This window comes from Carya illinoinensis, chromosome 9, assembly GCF_018687715.1.
Source record: "Carya illinoinensis cultivar Pawnee chromosome 9, C.illinoinensisPawnee_v1, whole genome shotgun sequence".
Classification (NCBI taxonomy): Eukaryota; Viridiplantae; Streptophyta; class Magnoliopsida; order Fagales; family Juglandaceae; genus Carya; species Carya illinoinensis.
This window is the reverse complement of record NC_056760.1, coordinates 38,744,589-38,767,562: the sequence shown is the minus strand read 5'-3', so window position 1 is coordinate 38,767,562 and position 22,974 is coordinate 38,744,589. Positions and strand designations below refer to the sequence as shown.

General features: G+C 34.4%; 1 protein-coding gene and 1 pseudogene across 1 annotated transcript; both read left to right on the top strand.

The window, feature by feature from the left end:
• Nucleotides 1–6,537: 6,537 nt before the first annotated feature.
• LOC122275584 (probable WRKY transcription factor 49) lies at nt 6,538–9,183 on the top strand. The gene is made up of 3 exons (XM_043084700.1): nt 6,538–7,063; nt 7,186–7,329; nt 8,399–9,183. The coding sequence occupies exons 1-3, from the start codon at nt 6,765–6,767 to the stop codon at nt 8,976–8,978; spliced, it is 1,023 nt and encodes a 340-aa protein (XP_042940634.1). The 5' UTR covers nt 6,538–6,764; the 3' UTR covers nt 8,979–9,183.
• Nucleotides 9,184–11,538: 2,355 nt separating this feature from the next.
• On the top strand, nt 11,539–16,858 carry LOC122277077 (annotated as a pseudogene).
• Nucleotides 16,859–22,974: the final 6,116 nt, after the last annotated feature.

Here is a 22,974-nt window from a genome sequence, read left to right as displayed (position 1 = left end):
TATTTTTATCATGAAACGTTTTCATTTTAACCTTATAGACTTTAGACTTAGGCAAATGTTTCAATTTAACTCTTGGTGCTTTCATATTTACAGGAATCTGTTTTCCACATTTCTTAGGTAATTCCTCAAATTTCTGTTGCCAAGCCTGTGTGTCATAATCCTGAGTTTCATAAAAAACAACACAAATATTAATAACATCAGATGAATCACTAACAGATGTATCAAACTCAGAATTCACAAGGGAATATTCAAGGGGATCAAAATCATGAGTTGTGTGAACTCCCTTGTCTATGAGTATGTCAATCATGTACGTTTGGTGACACTCGTCATCTGTTGGCTGTTTCTCAATATGGAAAATGTTGACCTTCATAGTCATGTTTCCAAAAGATAGCTTCATCAACCCATTTCTGCAATTTATAAGTGCATTAGCCGTAGCAAGGAAAGATCTACCTAATATGAGAGGAACCTTAGAGTTAGACTCAACAACTGATTGAGTGTCCAAAATTAAGAAATCAACAAGATAATAAAACTTGTCAATTTGGATCAAAACATCCTCAACTATCCCTCTCAGTTTCTTAACTAAACGATCAGCCAACTGAAGCACAATAAAAGTAGGCTTAATTTCACCCAAACCAAGCTGCAAATAAATGGAATAAGGCATCAAATTAACACTAGCTCCAAAATCTAGCAAGGCTTGCCCAAACTCATGATTCTCAATATTACATGCAATGGTTGGACAACTAGGATCCTTGTACTTAGGAGGAATTCGCTGTTTAATTAGAGCACTAACTTGCTCTGTCAGAATTGCTGTCTTCTTAACATGGTGTTTCCTCTTAACTATTCACAAATCTTTAAAAACTTTTGCATAAGTAGGAACTTGTTTAATAACATGCAAAAGAAGAAGGTTAATCTTTACCTGCCCGAGATTCTCCAAGATTTCATTTCTAGGATCCAAAGTTCGCATACCAAATTTTAAAGCTTGAGGAAATGGTACCTTAACTGAACTCTTGATTACCTCGGGTTTCTTGGGGAACTCGGTACTATCATTGCATTGTTCCACTTCAACATCCTCTGGCTTATCTGTTGTTGGGATGTGTAAAGACTTACCACTTCTTGTCACAATGACATTGACCTCTTTCAAATTTTTTTGTGCCATATACTAACCTTGGGGTGCTGATTGAGCTCGAGAAGGAAACTTGTCACGCTCATTCACACTCAAGGAGCTCATTATCTTGGATATATGACTCTTTATCTCTTTACTTTTTTCAACAACCTGCATAATCAAAGATTCAAACTTTTGATTAGTTTTACTCTGTGCCTCAATAAAAGCCTGCAAAGTGTCTTCTAAAGGACTCCTAGAAGATGAAGGTGCATGATATGGTGCAGGATATGATCTAAGGGGTTGTGCAGGCGGCTGGTTTTCAGGCTTTCAGCTAAAATTGGAGTGATTACGCCATCCCAGATTATAGGTATCAGAGAAAGGTGTAACAGGCTTCATATACATACCTAAGGCATTACATTGTTCCTCATACATCCCTCTCATCTCAGCAAATGTGGGACACTCTTGGGTAAGGTGATCTACCCCGCCACACACAAAACATGGTCCAAAAGACTCTGCATGATTAACCATGTGTGTTGGCTTTAAGTCTTTATTCTTCAACACCTCTAGCTCCCTAGTGAGCATCTCAATCTTAGCCTTTAGGTTATCTTCTTTCCTGAGATGGTAAATTCCACCACCATATAGGTTTCCTGTAGGTCGTGATCTATTTGTGCTCTCAGTAGCACTAGATCCAGTCTAAGTGTAAGCTTTTTCAGCAAGCTCATTGAGGTATTCTATGGCCTCATCAGGATCTTTCTATAAGAACTCACCATTACACATCATCTCCACAAATTGACGCTCTTTAGGTATAAGTCCCTTATAAAAATAGCTCACTAAGCACCAATTCTCATACCCATTGTGAGGACACATACTCAATAGCTCTCTAAATCTCTCCCAAGATTGATACAAAGTCTCACTGTCCTTTTGTACAAAGGTGAATATTTACCTTTTTAAAGCATTGGTCTTATGTTGGAAAAAGTATTTATTAAAGAAGACCTGAGTCATCTCATTCCATGACCCAATAGATCGTGGTCTCAATGAGTATAGCCAACTCTTAGCTCTTTCCTTCAAAGAGAAAGGAAAGAACTTAAGTCTCACAATGTCATCAGTTGCATTTTGACTATGAAAAGTCACAACTACTTCCTCAAACTCCCTAATGTGCACATATGGATTTTCATTTTCCAAGCCATGAAAAGTAGGGAGTAACTGTATCATCCCTGTTTTAAAATCCAATTGGCGAATATTAGCTAGAAACATGATGCATGATGGTGTGGCTGTGCGTGTAGGGCGGAGGTAATCCTGAAGGGTCCTAGTGAGTTGATTTTCTTGTTCACTCATTTTCTCAGAATTAGAAGAATTATCAAACAAATTATTGGAAAAATTAAACTCTGACTCTAACATAGGTCTACAAGCAAACTGACCCAAGACGACTCTATACCTGTGCATGCAAGGTAGAGAAAAATGCAACGCTAAAACAAACTACGAAAAGAAAAAGAAAATAAAAAAAAAAGATGCAGCAAGCTAAAAGAGGGAACGAAGATACCGTCTTTACAAACTGTTGAAAAGAAAAATTATCTCACAATTCTTCTATCGTCTCCCCAGCAACGGTGCCAAAATTTGATTACGCCCAAAGAATAATGCGGTAGTTGTAGCACAGTTTTGGAGTGTCGATTCCACAGAGAGACAAATTAAAAGAATAACAAGATGAATAAAGAAACTAAAGAAAAATATTAAATAAGTAATGGAGAAAAAAGATTAATTTTAAATGTAAATTAAAGTGAAGCAAAGTGATTAAAGAAAAAAGTACTCAAATTTGACGAACAGTAGAACATCGGGAATCCCTTGCACAAATCCGATATTTTAATTGTTCTTAATTTATTGAATAACTCAATTAGGAACTCAATTTACGAAATTCTCAATCAGAAAGTATAGATTTATAAATCAAGATTAAATCAAATTTAACCATTTGAAAAACTATTCACCACTTTTAAAATATATTCAGGGAGCGATATTGCAGTAAAAAACTAAATCAATATAGATAAATAATTGATCCAAACATTATCAAAGAACTAATTCATTCAATAGAAAAAGCATGACTGAATCCATAAACAGAATAAATTCTATGATTATTTAGAGAAGAAAACATCAACGATGAATTGAGAATGATAAAACAAAAGAGTTTTAGCAATTGAAAATCTGATACATGAATTAAAAATAAATTAGAAATACCATCTAATGTGCAAGTTCATCCCTAACCCTACTTGAGAATTTAGTTACCCATAAATATTCTGGACAGCAAAAATTTTCAGAGAAAACTGAAGCGAACGGTGGCCATGGAAGTGATTTTATCCTCTTTTCAGATCTGCCTCTTGTGCCTCCTCTCCCTCTATTTCGTGCTAATGATATACTTATATAGGGTAGGAAAGAAACCCTAATGTCCTCTTAATTTTCGTATAAAAAAATCGCCTAAATTTTAGGACTTATCTTGACAGCCACGTACGCACTTTAGGAGGTCGAATTTGGAAATCCTTATTAGAGACAGAATTATAGCCCTTTAAGATAGCTTTTTAATGCATTAAGAATCACATCAATCCGATATGTGAGTAAAAGGATACAATCAAAAAATTAAAATATGTCCAGACTGTCTCCTAGAAGATTTCAGACTTAGACTTCTTGTGATTTCATTTTGTGATTTTTTTTCTTTTCTTTCAAATTGCTCTCAAACTCCATGAATGTTCTCCTTTGAACTTGACTGGGCTTGAATTGCTCTTTTATAAACTTTGAAATTAAACATAAAAAAACTGTTTAGGAGTATCCCAACGTAAATAGAAATTTAATTTAAGAATATACATTAATTCTTATGATTTTTATTCACATTTTAGTATTTTAGTCCAATAATAAGATATTTAGAGTGTACTTTTGCTCACTCATCAGCACCTTATCTAAGACCTAATTTGCCGTTACAATACAAAAATTACTTAGGGATGGAATCAACGGATCATATTTTGACAATTACGATGGATATAACCATTGTAATAACACAAAAAGTCGTTACTAAAGGGATTAGACTAAGGCATTTATTGCTTTAGCAACGATTTCTTTTGCGTCAAATTCTAAATAAAAGGAATAGAACCCTTTTCTTGTAGTGAAAAAATGAACAAGGCAAAGAAAAATATAAATTTGTGTTCATAAGGTACTATGGAGGCCGAACATGTATACATTCTCTGCACTATCGATATAACACGATTTGATTTGGAAAAAAAAAAAATTATAGATGTGCAATCAGATCTTGTTGACTGGTCGGCATTATAAATGATGTATAATCTATATTAATATCCATTTGCATGGAGAATGATTCGAAATTGGTGAAGAACTTTTAATAACGTGTAATTTAATATATATATATATATATATATTTATTTATATTTATACATAGGATAAGCGTGAAAAAATTACACTAGGTCAAACTATTGACAAAAGGAAAAAATTTTATGGAAATACAAACAAAATGGTGACGTATAGCCTAACGAAATGGACTCCCTAGATCGATGCTTTTTATTCTACTACTACTACTACTACTACTACTACTACTACAACAAGTAGTTGTGTAAAGTAACCAGCTAGTGTAACTGAATTGTTAGTGTCAATAGGGACAACACCCTTTGACATATGTTTAAATATTTAGAAGGAAAGAGATCGAAGAGTCGATGAATGCATGCTTCATATTGCTGATGTAGTCTATTTTCGAAGATGCCAAAGCTAGGAGCCATGAGGCAGGAGGAAAATGCCTCTAAGCAACAGTGAAATACCCCAAAAATTCCAAAGGGATTACGGTCCCATGTACGATCGATCTTAGCCCTTGCATGCCCCTGCGCACCCCTTTTTTGTTTGTGCCTTAAAAGACCCGATTGTGTAGTTGCACAACTTGCACCGTCGCTTCTCGTGCCAACTGCATGCATGCATGGGGCCGGCTCCTTCCATCCATCGACGTGGACAGCTCCAACCCCCCCATCCCCCCACACACGTGATCCTCGACACCATGTGGGACCCCTCTTCTCACACACGCGCCGCCCCCATTCACGAGCCACTTGGCCCCCACGTAGAGCTAGCAGGGTTGACATTTTTTTGGAGGGTGAGGGCAGTACTATTTTAACCTGTGCCAACTTCGCTAAGCGACGGCTCAGCAGCTAACCTAAGCCCACTCTGACAGTCAACTCCGCTTGTCCTTACGCAAGAGGGCATCCTATCTTGCTAGCTCGCGGTTTTCTAGGATTCACAAAGTCAAAGCCCTCACGAAAGTTCCCTAACTTTGAAGCAACCACCCCCCTGCATATTGATAATTAAATCCATGCATGCTCATGAAGATAGAATTGTAAAAGTAAAAAAGAATTTCTCCATGCATACATGCATGCATGCATTATGGTTGCATATATATAATTAACAGAGTGGATGGGCGCCCTAATAAATTCACTGCAAATTTTGATAATTGTACGTCCATTTCTGGGATCGATAGCGAATCCTCATCTTGTCAAGGTGCTACATATGTCCAGGCTATGCTTTTAATTAGTTTCTTTTTTAAAACATTAACTGGGTGGGGTGGGTACTGTTTACTATTTAGTGATTAAATACTTTCAATCGTAGTTCTAGTCGCAGATACGTATATTCCAACTTCAAAGTATGCTTATTAATTTCTTAGATGTATTAATTTAAGTGCATATTTTTATATATGTTTAATTATATTCTGCACAATCCATTTCAAAAAAATTAGATAAATCTATGGCACTATTCACATGATGAGAATATTTATTTTTTAAATGGTTGACTCTAGTTTTCTCAAAAAGAACGGTACGTGAGACTTGCATACCAGCTTTTAAAACTGTATCTGGCCCTAGCTTACTTTTTTCCTAAACTTTCTTTAGTGGTTGACCTTTGCTATGGTTTAATGATCTGGTCGTGGATCAGGTGGCTTTGGTCCACCTTAATGCATCTATACCATTCGAACCAAATAAGAAGACAAAGACACACTGCATGAAAATACAGAGAATGAAACAAAGTAGCAGCTAACAGCTATATTATTTTAAATAAAAATAAAATAAAATTGACAGCACATCTACATGATGATATAAATATTATTTCAACAATATTATCATATCTGCAACTTTTGGACTCATGCACCCTTTGCAAAGCCCTAGGGTTATTTTAAAATATATCTATTTGGCAAAGAACTTAATTACCAAACTTACCCAGCTTCATGTATATAATATGCAAAGAATTTCCATGAGCAATATCATTTTTTTTGGGGTGGGGGGGTTTGCCCCACTGGACAGTACATAAACAAACGATTGATGTTACTGTTTGACACGGATGGAATTCTGAACTTTAAAGTCAAAGTCGAATACATACAAAACAGAAACACACCGACTCTTACTTTAAAGTCAAGAGACAAACACGTAGACATATCTCACATTAATCGACTCTCCTCCTTCAATATATATCTGCTCCACAAGTCTCCGGCCTCTCTCCATCTTTTATATCTCATTATAAGCTAGCTAGCTAGCCCCTGATCTTGATCATCTTGCTTTTGACAGTTAGAATTTTGTACCTATTCTTCTTGATCGAATATTATTGCAAGGTTGACTTTGGTGCTTATCCTATAGAGATAGCAATGGAGGAAGTAATGGCGGCTATGTGGACGACAGATAGGTTGGAAGACGAGCTGGTTAGAGAGCTTTTAGACAATCAGTCTCCTTTCTTTGTGCTACCTGCAGAGAAGATCGGTAGTAGTACTAAGGAACCCTACACTCGCAGTACTACTCATGATGATCCAGATCATCAGCACGAAGAGGATATTAACAGGCTCATCTCCAATGCCTATTCCGGGCCAACAATTGAAGATATTGAGAATGTATTGTCATTGACCACCTCGGAGGATCAGCCCCACCAAGAACTTTCATCACAAGCCAGGTTAATTTGAACTCGCTTTAGAACCCTTTTTTTAAAATAAAAGTTGGATGCATGGCTGTAAAATTATGGAGTTTTTGGGTATCGTTTTAATATGTTTACTTATAATATGCTGTCTGTTGCAGAGCATCTTTGTTGGAAAGAGGTATAAACAAGGTTGAGCACAAGTACACTCTTAGAATCAAGAATTACGGCAATGTGATAGCTGATGACGGATATAAATGGAGGAAATACGGACAGAAAGCCATTAAGAATAGTCCTAATCCTAGGTACGTAAATTTTTTCCTGCTTCTATTTTCCTTGTCATTTTCTTGGCCGCCAAACGGATAAAAAAATGTCGAGAATTACGTAAGTGATTCAGCTTCTGGGTTTTCATTTTAAAAAAATAAAAATAAAATTGAATAAGATGATATATGTTGTGGCCAAACTAGGCAGTCTTTTTCTGATCATAATTTGCATTGAGGCTCATAAAACTACTAGCTACAAAGTCTTGTCATGAACTTGGATTTCGATCTGTGAAAGATATTGGGGCAATTAATTTGTGTTATTAGACCATTTTCTATTCCTAAAGAGAATGATCGATCACCATGGCCAAAGTACATGTGATGTAACATTATTACCCTTTTTGGTTTTGTTCATGATATAATGCTCAGAAAGAAAATACTTTTTCATGTGACGTGTTAGAAAATTACTTTTATTCAATAATAAATTGGAATTATGCAGAAAAAATTACTAAATAAAAGCTATTACTGTCATTTTCATTGTCAATTCAGTGCCCCTTTTTTGCCTAATTTCTTTTAGCACATTCAATAAAAGGAATAGGTCGGTGGTGGATGATAAAGGGAATGTCCTTATTTCAGACGTTTTTCTCCGAATATGGCACGCCTTTTCTAATTTTTGCTTCACCTAAACAGGCCTCTAAGTGATTCATAATGAAAATTAAATGGCTAGCTAGCTAGGAAAGAATTTATTACCCGGATAACTGGTGAGATGTAATGAGTTCATGACTTCAGCAATTTGAGTCGATGTACGTTCAAAATGCTTGGGATCAGGCAGCTTCAGCCCCAAAATTTGAAAAACTCCCTTAAAATTTCATATTTACAACTTTATAAGGTATCTGGACGTATGTTTCACCAGACTTTAAGCCTACATTTAGATATTGAAGTGATTTCAAATGATCTATAAATAGTCTGAGAAAATTTGATTTACCAAACTCAGCCTAAGAATATTTCAATCCGATCATGAAATAATTGTTAAGATTTTAAGAACTCTATCACATGATTAGAATAAGAATTACAAATCACTTGTTATCTTCTTTGTGTTCTTGATGGAATACAGAAGCTACTATAGGTGTACAAATCCAAGATGCAGTGCAAAGAAGCAGGTAGAGAGGTCCTTGGAGGACCCAGAGACACTCATCATCACCTACGAAGGGCTCCACTTACACTTTGCTTTCCCATACTTCTTGAATGGCCAAAACCAAGCTCCAGCTCCCAGTACTCCAACAATCAAGAAGTCCAAGAAGACAACCTCAAAAGCACAAGACCAAGAAACCCAACAACCTCATGAGGAAGCACAGGACCATCAATATCATCATCTAGATCAGAGCCCTCCATCAGATCTTACTACTACTACTGCGCATCAACTAGCTCATGTAGTAAGCCCATCTGAGGTAGTCTGCCCACGAGATCATCTGTATTCATGGGGCCCAAATCATCAAGAAGGAATGGCCACACAAGGGTTGCTTCAAGATATGGTGCCATTCATGATTAGAAATCCTCCCAACAATAATATTAATAATATTGCATCCTCAAACTCCTCTTCTTGCTCCTCTTACCGTTCATCACCTACTCCAAGTACTTCACCTTCTGATTCTCTGTCTTGGTGTCCTGCTTATTCTGCTACGTACATGTTTTGATATAGGCTTCTAGCTAGGCATATTAGGTGTATGCATGGGTGGAAATGAACCCAATATTAAACCTTTCTGCATGGTTTGCTTTCCAATATGTGTATTTAATAATTTCGGTTTAGGTACAAGACATTATGTTAGGATAATAATATATATATATATATATGCACTTTTTTATAGCCGTTATTATATAAAGCAAGGAATAATTTATTTATCCTTTTTTTTTATTTAGTTTATTTTGACTTTATTAAGTTGTATTAAAATGGATCTTGTGGAAGAAATAGTTGTCTTTATACATATAATATATATATAGTCGTTTGTATCTGAAATTCGATCCCACCATCTACTATTACTTCTTCTTTATTTATAGAATTTTTGCATATTTCCAAGATGAAAATAAGCCTACTTTATGAGATCAGAAATTTTGATGAAGAGAGCACTGCATGCGCCCAAGGCCCCTAAGAGACGGCTCCTAAACAAATAAGGCCTCATAATAAAAGACGGCTCGTATTTTTCTTGGGCAACTTTCGGCGGCATTATATTTTAATCCCCTTACCCCGTTCAATTCCTCTATTCTCTGCATAAATATTTGTCAGTCACTACTAACCTAAAAAGTTTAATTAAGCTGAAAGAAAGATCGAATAGATTATTTAAAGAAAAGATATTTATAATTATAAATTGTATAATTATCGTATAATCGTTTTGAAAAAAAATAAATAAACATAAAATTTACATAAAAAAATTAATTTTTTAATAGTGAATCTCATTTTTTTTAAAGCAATTACGTTGCATTTATGCATATCACAGTTATCTATAGAATTGCTCAATTATGTATATTTTTCTTTACCATTCGTGGAATATTTGATTAAATGTGATAAAATATAGAGTTGGAATTCACACAGAACCTTTCTCTGATATACACTACATGCAATTTATCACTAATCTCAAAAAATTAAACTGATGAAAAGATGTAAATTTAATAATCTATATTTGTCTTAAACTTATTTTAGACCAAAAATCCATTTCTTCCTTTGATAGACATGCATTAGATTCTCCCGACAAAAAATTGGAAAAATCTTGATTCATTAGTTCAAAGACTTTTTTTCTGAAGGATTCAACACCGATACTACTACACTAATAATCTAGCCTTACGACATGCAAACTTTTTCCCCTGCTTTTCTCAGGTGTGCTTCAAAGATCATAAGCCATCTTCACTCAACCATTAGATCAAAAGGTGGCCACAAGTATGTGCAGATAGAAAATGACCCTTCCACAAAACCCGTGGGTTGAACCACTAATTGCCTCCTACTGCTAGACTAGGCTACCTTCTGAATACGAAAAACACTTTTTGTGGGTTAATTGTCTAGCTAGTTAGCTAGAATGCTTGTGATCATATGTTGAAATCAAAGCCATGACTGAAGCTTCAAGACTCTTCTAACTGGATCCGTTAGTAACAATCAAAAGATCATCAACGCGATCAAACATCTCATCATGCCTTGTGTTATGAAAACATGTACACAGTGATGACAAACAAGTGAAAGCAAATACAAGCAAATGATCAATCACACGACATGAAATTTACATGTTTCAACAACGTGCCTACGCCCACAGAGATGCAAAGAATTTTATTATGTTAAAGAATCACAAAATATACTTTGCGGCGAAATCTCACTGTTCATTAAATATATATTTATAGTATCACACGACAGAAACAATAATTTTTATTTTTTTGCATTATTCACTCAAGTAAAGTATTGAGCATGCCTCGAGTGAGATCTTTGCTCAATGCTCACTCGAGCTACATGTCGAGCGAGACTTGAGCGAACTTTCTGTTTGAGTTTCGCTCGAGCTACCTGTCACACGAACGTCAAGTATAAACTTTTTGCCTGACACTTTTTCTGACCACAAACAATGCCATAAATTTTCCTCGAGGACGTTGCCTCAGACCTATCGACTCAAGCTTGTGCTCCTTGGCCCAAGTCTCATTGAAAATCCGCTAAAAAACTATAACACATCCTTATTGGGTCGAGTCATTCAATTGGGCCAACACATCAACAAAACTAGGCTCCACATGAAACCCAACATTTGGTTCATCTTCCCTCCACTTTTTTACTTAATCCAACAACCGAGTAAGGGCTATATGCCTCACCTCAACTAATCGATCGTTGTCCACCTTGGGCAATTTGTACTCTTGCCATCTTTTCCCCCTTTTTCCAACTTGCGAAGATGTACTATCAACAACTAGAATTCTCAAGATTAATAGATGTGGTAAAATCTTGTGCCGTCCATGCTCTCTAGTGCAACTTTGGCTCCCTACATAGATAATTATTTAAATTAGAAAACCCTAGATTAGCCCCAACTAGGTAATTATGTACTTGTATTTCTAATTGTTGTTGGTATTTGAAAGTTGATCCCACCCTCTTCAATGAGCTTTTCAAGGGAGGGCCAGGGGCACATCAAAAGCATCACTATATATAGTAAGAAGTAAGAAGGACAAGTATCGATCGTGACACTTCTTCCTATTGCCACCACTTTGTCATTTTTTTAAGATCACAATCTTTTGCGAGACATGACGAGGCTACACATGAAGGTTAGTCATGTACTAAAGCCAGTTGCTACAACCCTTAATTTACAGTACTATTGAATTGAATTTAATATTTTATCAAATAGATGAATGAAATTAACAAAACAGCAGGTTCACTTAAAATAATATATGAAGGTTTAGGTGTATTTGGTTTCTATATAAATAAAATAAGAAAAACAAATATGGTAAAAATTATTTTAATTCCTTATATATTTTCCCTTATTTAGTAGAGTGTAGAGGAAATGAAGATAGGAATGAGGTAAGAGGTAAGGACGAGCTGGGGTAGCTGGTGGGGGACGAGAAAAAGAATGTGGAAAATGGTATTTCCTATACAAGGAGACTACAAGAATCTAAGGTCCCGTTTGGAATGTGAACTGAACTGAAATCAATTTAATTTTAAACTGAGTTTAACATCCAAACACTCAACTCAGGCAAGTTTGGAGCATGTGATGAGATATAAAATTCTCATCACATCATTATAATTTTTTCTAAATTTTCACAAAAAATATAATAAATAATTCAACTTTTTCAAATTCTAATTCAACTTTTTTAAATTTCAAAACAATAATAATATTAAAAAATAATATTTTAAATTTTCATCTAAAACCAAAATTCTCATCTCACTCTCTAAACTTATCCAAATCACTAAACTCATCTCAACTCAAAATCTCTTTGCACGTAGGACCAACAATCTTTTCAGCTCAACACCTCTTTACACGCAGGACCCACAATCATTTTCAACTTTCTATAAATATATCTAAACACATTTTCATAAATACATCTAAACACATCTTAACATCAAAACACATCTAAACTCATCTTAAGTGAGTCCCACAAAATTCACTCTACCATCTCAACTCACTACTATTCATATATAAAGAACTCAACTCATCTCAACTCAGCCCAACATCCAATCAAGGTCTTATCTTCATTTGATAAGTTAAAACTTTACCTTTACCTTGATTTTCCACCCTTACCAAATGTTTGAAATGTTAAAAATACTTACAAGTAAATTACCAAATACAACCTTGGGTACTCGAAAAGAATTAACGTGATAAAATAAAGACATATATATATATATAGGGATATTAAATCAAAGGATAACAATAATTGGATTGAGGAGAAATTGCAAGTGAGTACATAGTAGATACACAAATTAATGAGAGAAAGTATCTACTACAAATTAATGAGAAAAAGTATAAGTTATGTCTTGCCCCCACACTACAAGAAAATAACTTTTTGCGTCACCTAAATTTGTTGCAAAAAACATAAAATGTGTCGATTGTAGTGTCATTAGAAAATCTACAAGTCTTGCAACATCTCTTGTCACATTGATTAATTATGATAATAAATAATTCGTTGATCTCGTTTGATCACTTTTTAACAAAAACACATGATATAATAATTTTTTTTTTTTACTTAATGTATGATCAACTTAGCAAATATGCAGCATGATTATGTAAGACTTTAACTTGTTGAGCTTTTTATTTATTTATGAAACGATTATTTTTCGTTCTTTTAACCTCCTTAATTTAATGTTACAACAAATAATTGAGAGACAATTAAACATAATATTTTTCTAATCATTTATAATTATATCTTGAGATAACGAGAGCATGCTGAAGGAAATATTACACTTTATTTATTCTATTTCTTCCACTAATTTTGTGGCTAATTTAGAAGGAAATTATTTATCAGACTGATGCATATTGCCGATAGTGCATTTTGTCTTTTCTTTTAAAAATATTAAATAAAAATCAGATAAAATGTATTATCAACCCGATGCATCAATCCCTATAACAGGTCTAATTTGGAAAAGAAATGATATTTGCAATTGCAAAGTGCACAAGCGAATCTTTTTGAAAAATATGAGTAAATACGGGATTCACTATTCACAGAAAAAATTAATTAATAGATCCCACTTTTTTTAAAAAAAGATTGCGCAATACTTATGTACTTTACAACTAGGATCGTAAACTAATGGTATCGGTGCAATTTCGGTCCAACGCCAAAATTGCATCGACAGCTACTACACAGTGATAGAACTGACCGAAACCGGCCGGTAAAGGAGGAGAAAACCGGCGATGTCGGTTTTGGTGTGATCCTGGTCACTTATCGATTTCCCTTCAGCATCACGAGTAGCTGGAAACTGAGAAATGGAGTTTCGAATCAGCAAAGTTGCGATCGTGCGATGAGAGAAGGAGATGGCTCGACGTCGCGATATGAGAGAGAGAGAGAGAGAGAGAGAGAGAGAGAGATGGCGAGATGTACTGCTGTTGTCGTAGAGAGGAGAAAAAGAGAGAAAAAAAATTAAAATGAAGAAGAAGAGAAGACAGGGAGAAAGATTAAACCAAAATTAAAAACGACGTCATTTGGTGTATTAAACGGAGTCATTTTACTTAAAATATCTATAAATTTTATATCAACCGATTCATCAGTTTGAACCAAATCGAATAAGACCAGTGTCGATTTCTTTAAATTCTCACCGCATCCCGATCGATTCTCCATTGGTTCCGGCCCGTTCTATCGATTCCTATACAGTCCTATTTACAACTACACATAGCATTCCTTAATTTGGAAACCACCATTATCCTTTTTTCCCATTTCCTTCCTTTGCAGGTTGAACAACTTGAACTTCACGAGGATCAGTATAATATTGAGCTGTAAGAAGCGGACCCTAAAAGCCCACATCAAACCAATTTCATTCCCTGGGCCCATCTAGTTTTAAATCTCAATGTGAACGTTCCAATAATTGAAAGGGAAGAAACTAGGAAATCTATAATTGACAACGGTCTCCAATGTCTATCACTCCCAAGTTTACCTTTTCGGCTTTTCCCCTTCTTAGCTTCGGAACTCAGACGGGGAAGAAGTTGGTTCCAATTATAATTTCAATATCCGGAGCGTCAATAAAATTCCAAAAACATTCTCATCAATCCGTTACTCTTTTCCAATTCATGTCCTGATCGTCCATACAAATGATCTTCTCAATAAGTAGATGCTATGCGTAGCTTGGCTCGCTACACATATAAAACGGCCACGCCTTAGTCAATTTTTTAAACGAGTTTTTATACCTCTTCTAATGATTAATTAGATATATAATTTTTTGGCTGTGCTGAATTTAATTACCGGTGAGAGGATTATGTTACCGAATAAATTGCTCTTGCACTTAACCGAAAATGCGTGCATTTGTCGATAGCAGGTTAGGGCTTTTGAGAGGTTATGTGACATCCGGTTGAAATGGGAAGTAGCTCGTTTTGAATTCATACTTGTCGAAATTCAATTCCGTCTTCACAAACCCTAGGGTTGGTCACTTTTTTCAATTTTCAATTTTAAGTTTTAATTTAGATTCTTAAGTATCAATTACAGTCTATTGATGTTATTTTTCTTTTTCTTGGGGAATGTGCTCCGCAACTCACTCAACCCATTAGAAATCAATTCATTTCTATCTTTTCATCACATTTTGCCGATCCTAATGATCAGAATCAGGTCGTAAGTTTTCCGCACTCTTGTAGCAGTTGATGTATTGGTTTCTAATATATACATAGGTTGTCTTACTTTGCTACCTTTGGTGACTTGCCATATGGCTACAAGATTTTTTCAATTTATTTTATCACAATTGCACTATGTAATAGCCAGAATGTCGATGCCTTCATACTTTCTTCCATGTAAAAAGAAATGCGTTAGTAAGTTTGGTGTTTGAAGTTTCAATGATGTACATTTGGAGTCTAGCTTCCGCCTAATGATTAATATTTAGTAAATGCTTTCTTTTGGTCTGGCATCTACTTGTCTCTCATGTCGTCCTGCTAGGGTCTTGAATATTTAAAGATTATTTATTTGGTGAAGATGGAAACTTTATGGTCTTGAATCTCTTTGGTTTCGGCATTCCTAATAAGGATAAATTAATTATGATTCCTGATGTGTTTCGCTTGCATTTTATTATTTTCTACTTTGTAACTTTTCTTCCACTGGTTGATGCATTGCTCAAATTAGTTTGTAAGAGTTCAAAATAAACTTGAACATGGTCTGGTGATCACGTTTCTATTAAAAGTGAAAAAAGAGTTGTACCTGGGTACCATATAGGACATCAAAGATTCAAAATGGGACAGTGGTGCTAATGAACTGTATTAAATTGCATGTTGATATTACTGTGACAAAAGTAGTATAATAACCCAAAGCAAAGTAATGAAAACAGGGCTAACCTTGTTTTTTGCATTATTATCCAGTTTTGTATAGTTAGTTTTTCCTATATTAAATATTCTATGGCCACCTATTCCACCAAGACCCCCAAAGGGTTTTTCAAAGCAATAAGTTGGTGCAAACCTCAACAATTCTTGGAACCAGTTCACTTGAGACACATAGGTATATTTTACAGGTGTAGTTGGGTGTAATGAGGCTAAACAGAATATCTTATTACTTATTAAAAAAAAAAGAATCCAAAGAAAGATGAGTTGGGAGCAAGAATTCCAAAAGTTGCACTGCTTGTAGGTCCTCTAGGCATTAGGAAGAAGCTTGTTGCAAAGGCAACTATAGGTGAAACTGGAGTCCATTTTCTATCTATATCTTGGTCAGATTTTATTTTTGTTTTTATCTTGTTGGCCTTAAAAGAATTATAATTTTTATTTGTGTTTGGCAACAATGATAAGAATATTATTTAAAGTGGCAATAGAATTATTCGTAATCATATATATTAATGAGATTGATGCAATTGTTTGGGCTAGGGTCTATGAAGGTTTCTCACGTGGTAATGATGAGCATGAAAGTACTCTCAATCAATTGCTTGTAGAAATGGATGAGTATGGAACCACATCTGGACTTGTACTTACTTGCACTAATAGGCCTGACATTTTGGAAAAATCCTTGTCGAGGCTTGGCCAGTTTGATTATCAAACTGCAACTGACAAACTTTATATCAAGGATCATATTCAGGTTTTTCAAGTTTATCTAAGAAAGCTAAAAATGAATTGTGAACCTTCATTTTACTCTCAAATACGTGCTGCTCTTAGTCCTAGATTTAATGGAGGCTGGAGCATACATTGCAAATGTTTGCAATGGAGTTTGATTTTTTGCAAGGAATGAGAGTGCAAAGGTCCCTATTGATCATTTTGAGGTAGCATAGATAGGGTCAAAGGTTTTTTGAAGAAGAACTAGGTAAAGTTTATCTCAATCTTGCACTTAAGGAAAAAAAAAAAAAAAAAAAGGAGTACTACTTTTTCTTACATATAATTGGTGTGATTGATGCATGATGAATTAAAAGAGTTGTTGGCTCTGATTGTAAATGTTTCACTAATCTTCAAACTATATTTCAAATGGCTTTATTTCTGTTCTTAGTTTGTATGCTAGTACTCTTCCCAACTACTTGTTTTGCTAATCTGTGACTTCTAAAAGCCCCTAAACCTAGAACTCATAATTATAGTGTACAAGAAAGATGCCTTCGTAGAATTTAAAGTAGCGTCAAAATTTGATTGCTCATTTCAAAGTAAAATCCAAAATTTAAATGAAAGAAGACTAGATCCCTTTGTCAACCATCCCTTCCTTTCTTTGTAAAATTTAATTTACTGAAATACGAATATTTAACTATCATGAAAATCACATAATTATCTTTTATGCGAAAATAAATATTTCGTAAAACATACCGGAATTAACCATAATGAGATCTCCTTCTTGAAGAAAACTTGTGGAAATTATTTCTCTCACTTAACCCATTTTCTTTGCTTCACAAGAATGTATGGGAAAATCTGATAAAATGAAAATATGAGTAAAGGGACACAATTCCTACGTACAAAAAAACAAATAGTTATCCTACTTCCCATAAAAGTAGGTAGATAGGAAAATAACTTCCCCTATTATCTCTCACTAATTAAGTAACCGTGTATCTCTGTTCCAAAGCCAATAACCACCTTAGCTCATTAAGTCAAAATAATGTCCATATTACCCTTTCATGTGGGACATATTTTAACATTCTCCCATTTAGCCCATATGAATGATACTTATTTGGATTGACAACGTAAACATAATATGCCCATAACATTAGCTTATTTGCACTTTAGTGAGATTACAATAATATCATAATTAAATAACTTACCAACATGAGTCATGGATATAAATATCAATAAAGTGACATCTTCCCTTCCATGCACTACAATGCTAGCAAATCACTTAATTATAATCTATAATAGGAAGTAACTGTAATGTCCTCATAATGTCTTTGTCAAAGACTATTCTTGTCATCAATAATCCATCTTCATAATTGCGTAATTGATGGTAAGTAGGAAAAAATGTCAGAAACACAATTAGTGATATCCCTATAGATATTATAGAACAAAAAACATAAAGATCCACAAACATATCTCAGGGATTGCAACAAAAACCCATGCGATCAACATGTTCCTTAAATGTCTTTGGTGCTAACCCCTTTAGTTAAAGGATCTGAAATCATAAGCTCAGTCTTAATATATTATATAAACACTGTTTGTTTATGAACTTCCTCCTTAACGGCCAAATATTTGAGTTCTATGTGTTTAGCTCTATTAGAATATTTGTAATTCTTGGAGAAAAAGACTGCTACAGAATTATCACAATATATTCTTAGCAGTCTGGCAATGCTGTTGACAATTCCAAGTCCTGAGATAAAATTTCGCAATCATAAAGCATGAATTGTGGCCTCAAAGCATGCCACAAATTCATCTTCCATGATAGATGATGCTATGATAGTCTGTTTGGCGTTTTTCCATGATATTGCTCCTCAAGCTAATAGAAACAAGTAACCAAAAGTTGACTTCCGACTATCAACACAACCAAAAAATCTAAGTTAGAGTAGCCAACTACCTCCAACTTATTAGACTTTCGATACGTGAGCCTACAGTGTCTTGTTCCCTTCAGGTATCTTAAAAGCTCCTTTGCAACTTTCCAATGCTCTATTCTGTGATTAGTTTAAAATCTTCCGAGCATTCCAACTACAAAACTAATGTCCGGTCTTGCACAAGTTTGAGCATATATCAAACTTCCAATAACAGATGCATAAGGAATATTTTCTATTTTTTTTCTTTTCTAATGCATTATGTAGACAATCATTTTCACTAAACTTGTCCCCTTTACAAATAGGAGTAGGAGTGGTCGTACATTCAGCCATATGAAATCTTTCAAGAACTTTAAGGATATGTCCCTTCTGAGACAACCCTAACAATCAATGTGATATATCACGAAATATTTCAATTCCTATCATGTAAGTTGTCTCACCTATATCTTTCATTTCAAAGTTCATAGAAAGAAATCTCTTATTTTCGTTCAGTAAACCAAGATCATTACTGGCAAACAATATATTGCCAACGTACAGAATCAAGACAATAAACTTGCTCACACTGACCTTTAGATATATACACCGATCAACAGTATTTTCCTTAAATCCAAAGGACATGATGGTATCATTAAGCTTAAGATACCATTGTCTGGAAACTTGTTTAAGTCCATAAATTGACTTCTTTAATTTGCATACCATATGCTCATTTTTTTTAATCAAGAAACCTTTAGGTTGATCCATATAAACTTCTTCATCTAAATTCTCATTCAAAAAAGTAATTTTCAATCCATTTGGTGTAACTCCAAATTAAAATGAGTCATCAGAGCCATTATGATCCTAAGAGAGTCATTCTTCAATACAGGAGAGAACGTCTCTTTGCAATCAATACCTCCCTTTTGAGTGAAACATTTTGCAACAAGTCTAGCTTTATATTGTTCAATATTACCATTGCAGTCTCATTTGGTCTTAAAGGCCCACTTACACCCAACTATATTAAAACCTTCAGGCAATCAACCATGTCCCAAACTTCATTTTGTTCCATTGATTTTAACTCATCATTTATAACATTAATCCACTTTTCAAAATCAATACTTTCAATGGCTTGTGAAAATGAAACTAGATCTTTACTTATCCCTAAATCATAATTAGATTATTGAAGATATACCAAATAATCATTTGAAATAGCTAATCTCATTTCTCTTTGAGATCTTCTTAATACTATTCCTTGTGATTGTTTTGCAGTTAGTTCATTAATGACTTCTCATTATGGAGTGACTGATCACTAGATCGTTGTTCAATGTTATCATAATGTTCGACAACTGGAGAAACAACAATTTCCGTTGAAGTTATGGGTATCAGGATAGGCACCTGAACTTCTTCAATGACCATATTACGTGATACATCACTTCTACTAATTTCACCATTCTCAAGGAATCTAGCATTTCCAGTTTCAACAATTCCCGTAATATGGTTAGGACAGTAAAATCTATACCCTTTGGACTTTTTTGGATAACCAATAAAATACCCGCTTACAGTTCTAGAATTTAACTTTTTTTTTATATGTAGATTACAAAGCCTAGCCTATGCTAGACAATCCCAAATATGAAAGTGTCTCAAACTCTAGCTATTTCCTTCTCATCCACAATTCAAAATGAGTCTTTTGAACTGCCTTATTAGGAACCTAGTTAAGCAAATAAACGACTGTCTTAAGGACCTTCATCCATAATGAAATGGGTATTGATGAGTTACTTAACATACTCCTAACCATTTCCATAAGAGTGCGATTACGCCTTTCAGCCACACCATTCTACTGAGGCGTACTAGGCATTGTGTATTGTGTACAAATACCATGCTCTTCTATGAATTTAGGAAACGGTTCTGGACATTGTCTTATTCCGTCATACCTTCCTTAATACTCACCACCTCTATGAAAGTGAAAAATCATCGATGAAAGTGATAAAGTACTTTTCTCCACCAAAAGATGTTGAGTCAAAAGGTCCACATATATCAGTATGGACAATCTCCAAAAGTTTTTCACTTCTTGTGGCACCTTTCTTTGTATGTTTGGTTTGCTTTCCTTTAATGCAATCCACACATACATCAAAATCAGTAAAATCAAGATTTGAAAGAATCTCATCTTTTACCAATCTCTCCATTCTTTCTCTGGATATATGACCCAGTCTTTTATGCCACAAGAAAGAAGAATTCTCATTAACTCTGCTATGTTTAGTTCCAACATCATGATGCAGGGTGAGGAGTGTTTTAGCAAAGTTTTGTTAAGATCAAATCTATATAACCCCTCAGATAAAACACCAGAACCAACAAATAAGTCATTTCTCAACAAACAAAAACCCTTATATTCAAAATACAAAGCATAACCTTTGTAATCAAGTCTTGACATCAAAATTAAATTTCTATAAATAATAGGAACATAAAGAATATCAAATATGTGCAAACAGTGGCCTGACTCTAAAAACAAATGTAAAGTTCCAACACAAACAACTAGTACTTAAATCCCAAGACTATAAAATGCTAATTTTCCTTTATGTTTTGGATCGAAAGGTATCCCTGCATCGAGTTTAAAACATGAATAGTAGAACCAGAGTCAATCCACCATTTATTAAAATAAACTTATGTAATATTTGATTTGAAACATACATAAGCCAATAGCTTACCCTTCTTCTCGAACCATAGCTTACCCTTCTTCTCGAACCAACCTCTACATTTCAGGCAATTTTTCTTTAAATGCCCATAGTTATGACAGAAATAGCATTTCGATCCATTATGTTCCCTCTTGCGAGCCCCATTGACATGAAAAGGTCCCGCAACCTTCCATGAATCTTTCTTGAAACTCTTCTTCAGTTTCTTTCTTTTGCTTCCAACTCCATAACTCATAACATTAACTGAATGTTGTCCTTGTTGCCTAAGCCTTGCCTCTTCTTGAATTAACATACTCGCATTCCACTTTTTCTTAACACTGTTATAGTGAATCTGAAATGGCCCATACTGAATAGGTAAGGAATTCAGAATGAACTGAACAATGAAACTTTCATCAACATTCATACCCAAAGATTTGAGTCTAGCAGCTAGAGTGGTCATTTCAAGGACATGCTCATTCATCCCATGGCTACCATCAAATTTCATGGTGGTAAGTTTAGTTATTAATCTCCCTCCAAGGGACTTGTCCGCTGAAGAAACCGATCTTTCACAGCCTTGAAATATCCCTTTACATTTTCAATTTGAGGAAGCATTGACTTAATATTGTTCGTAATACACATTCGTATAAACATGATGCTCAATATGTTCGATCTTTCCCATGACTTAGACAAAGCTTGCTGCTCCGAATTGCTTGTTTCAGTAATAACAGCCGATTTGTCAATTAGCAGTGCTAAGTCAAAATTCAAAATACCAAGGTGAAACTAGATCTGTTTCTTCGAGTCAGAGAAATTAGTTCCATTAAATATCGAAACAAAAGAGGCTAGTGAATGAAGTGAAACAGGAATTCACACTGCAATAAAATCATCACAAAATTAATGCTTTGAGAAAATCACTTCCATTAGTAATATTGCGTTCAATTTTTGGATTAACTAATGCAATATGCTAATATTCAAATTTAATGATGATTTTCACTCACCTAGGCATAACTGATAACTCTTCAAAGTTTGATTGGTTTGTCACCCTTGGGCATCTCTTCCAGTCTCACTATCATTTTATTAGTTATCCTAATTAATTTAATGACTACTTGAAAGTTGGTGCACCTTTAGTTCAAACCATAATAATCAAATAAATATTCCATAATAATTTTGTAAAGTCATAATTCAATTCAATATTTATAAATTTTCCCATCAAGATCACTTTGGTGACAACATACTAACCATAATATAAATATTGATTGATAAATAACCAAGCAAAAATCTGTCCACATTCAAAACAGATAAATAATATCCCAGAATAAAATATTTATCTTGAAAGAGAATAGCTCAATTGGTAGGCATGCATTGTTTTGAGCACTATGTTCTGAGTTCAAAACCCTCTACTAGCATTCTCTTTTAATTTTCTCAATTACATGCAAAATCTAGCCTTATAACAGTTCAGCCCATGCATGCATAAATACAATTATTAACCCAATAAAAGTGAGCCCATAACATAGCCACCATTGCTAATTTACTATCATAAAACATGTAAGCGGCTCATACGAAATCAAACAAAAAAAAAAAAAATAAAAATGGTCTACATGCATTAAACCATATGGCCCAACAAATGCTCACCAAAAAGTAATCATTTAGACAAAATAGTAAGCCCAATAAAACAAAGAAGATGGCTAGCAAATGTCATGACTCGAAATAATTAATGGAACATTTATGCCAATAATTCGACAGTTTGAATTGTGAGTAAATGAAACCATTATGCAACCAACAAATTCGAAATCAACTTATATGAAATCAAACCGAAACATGCTAATAAATATCCACATGGAATCATGATATTCCAATAGCGTAAAATCCCAATAAATCCGGCCACTATATGCTTTCATCAAGCTTTCATTAAATCCGGCAAACATCATATATAGGAATTTTCGGAATCAGTGAACAATGAGTTCCAACACTATGAACATAAAACATTAC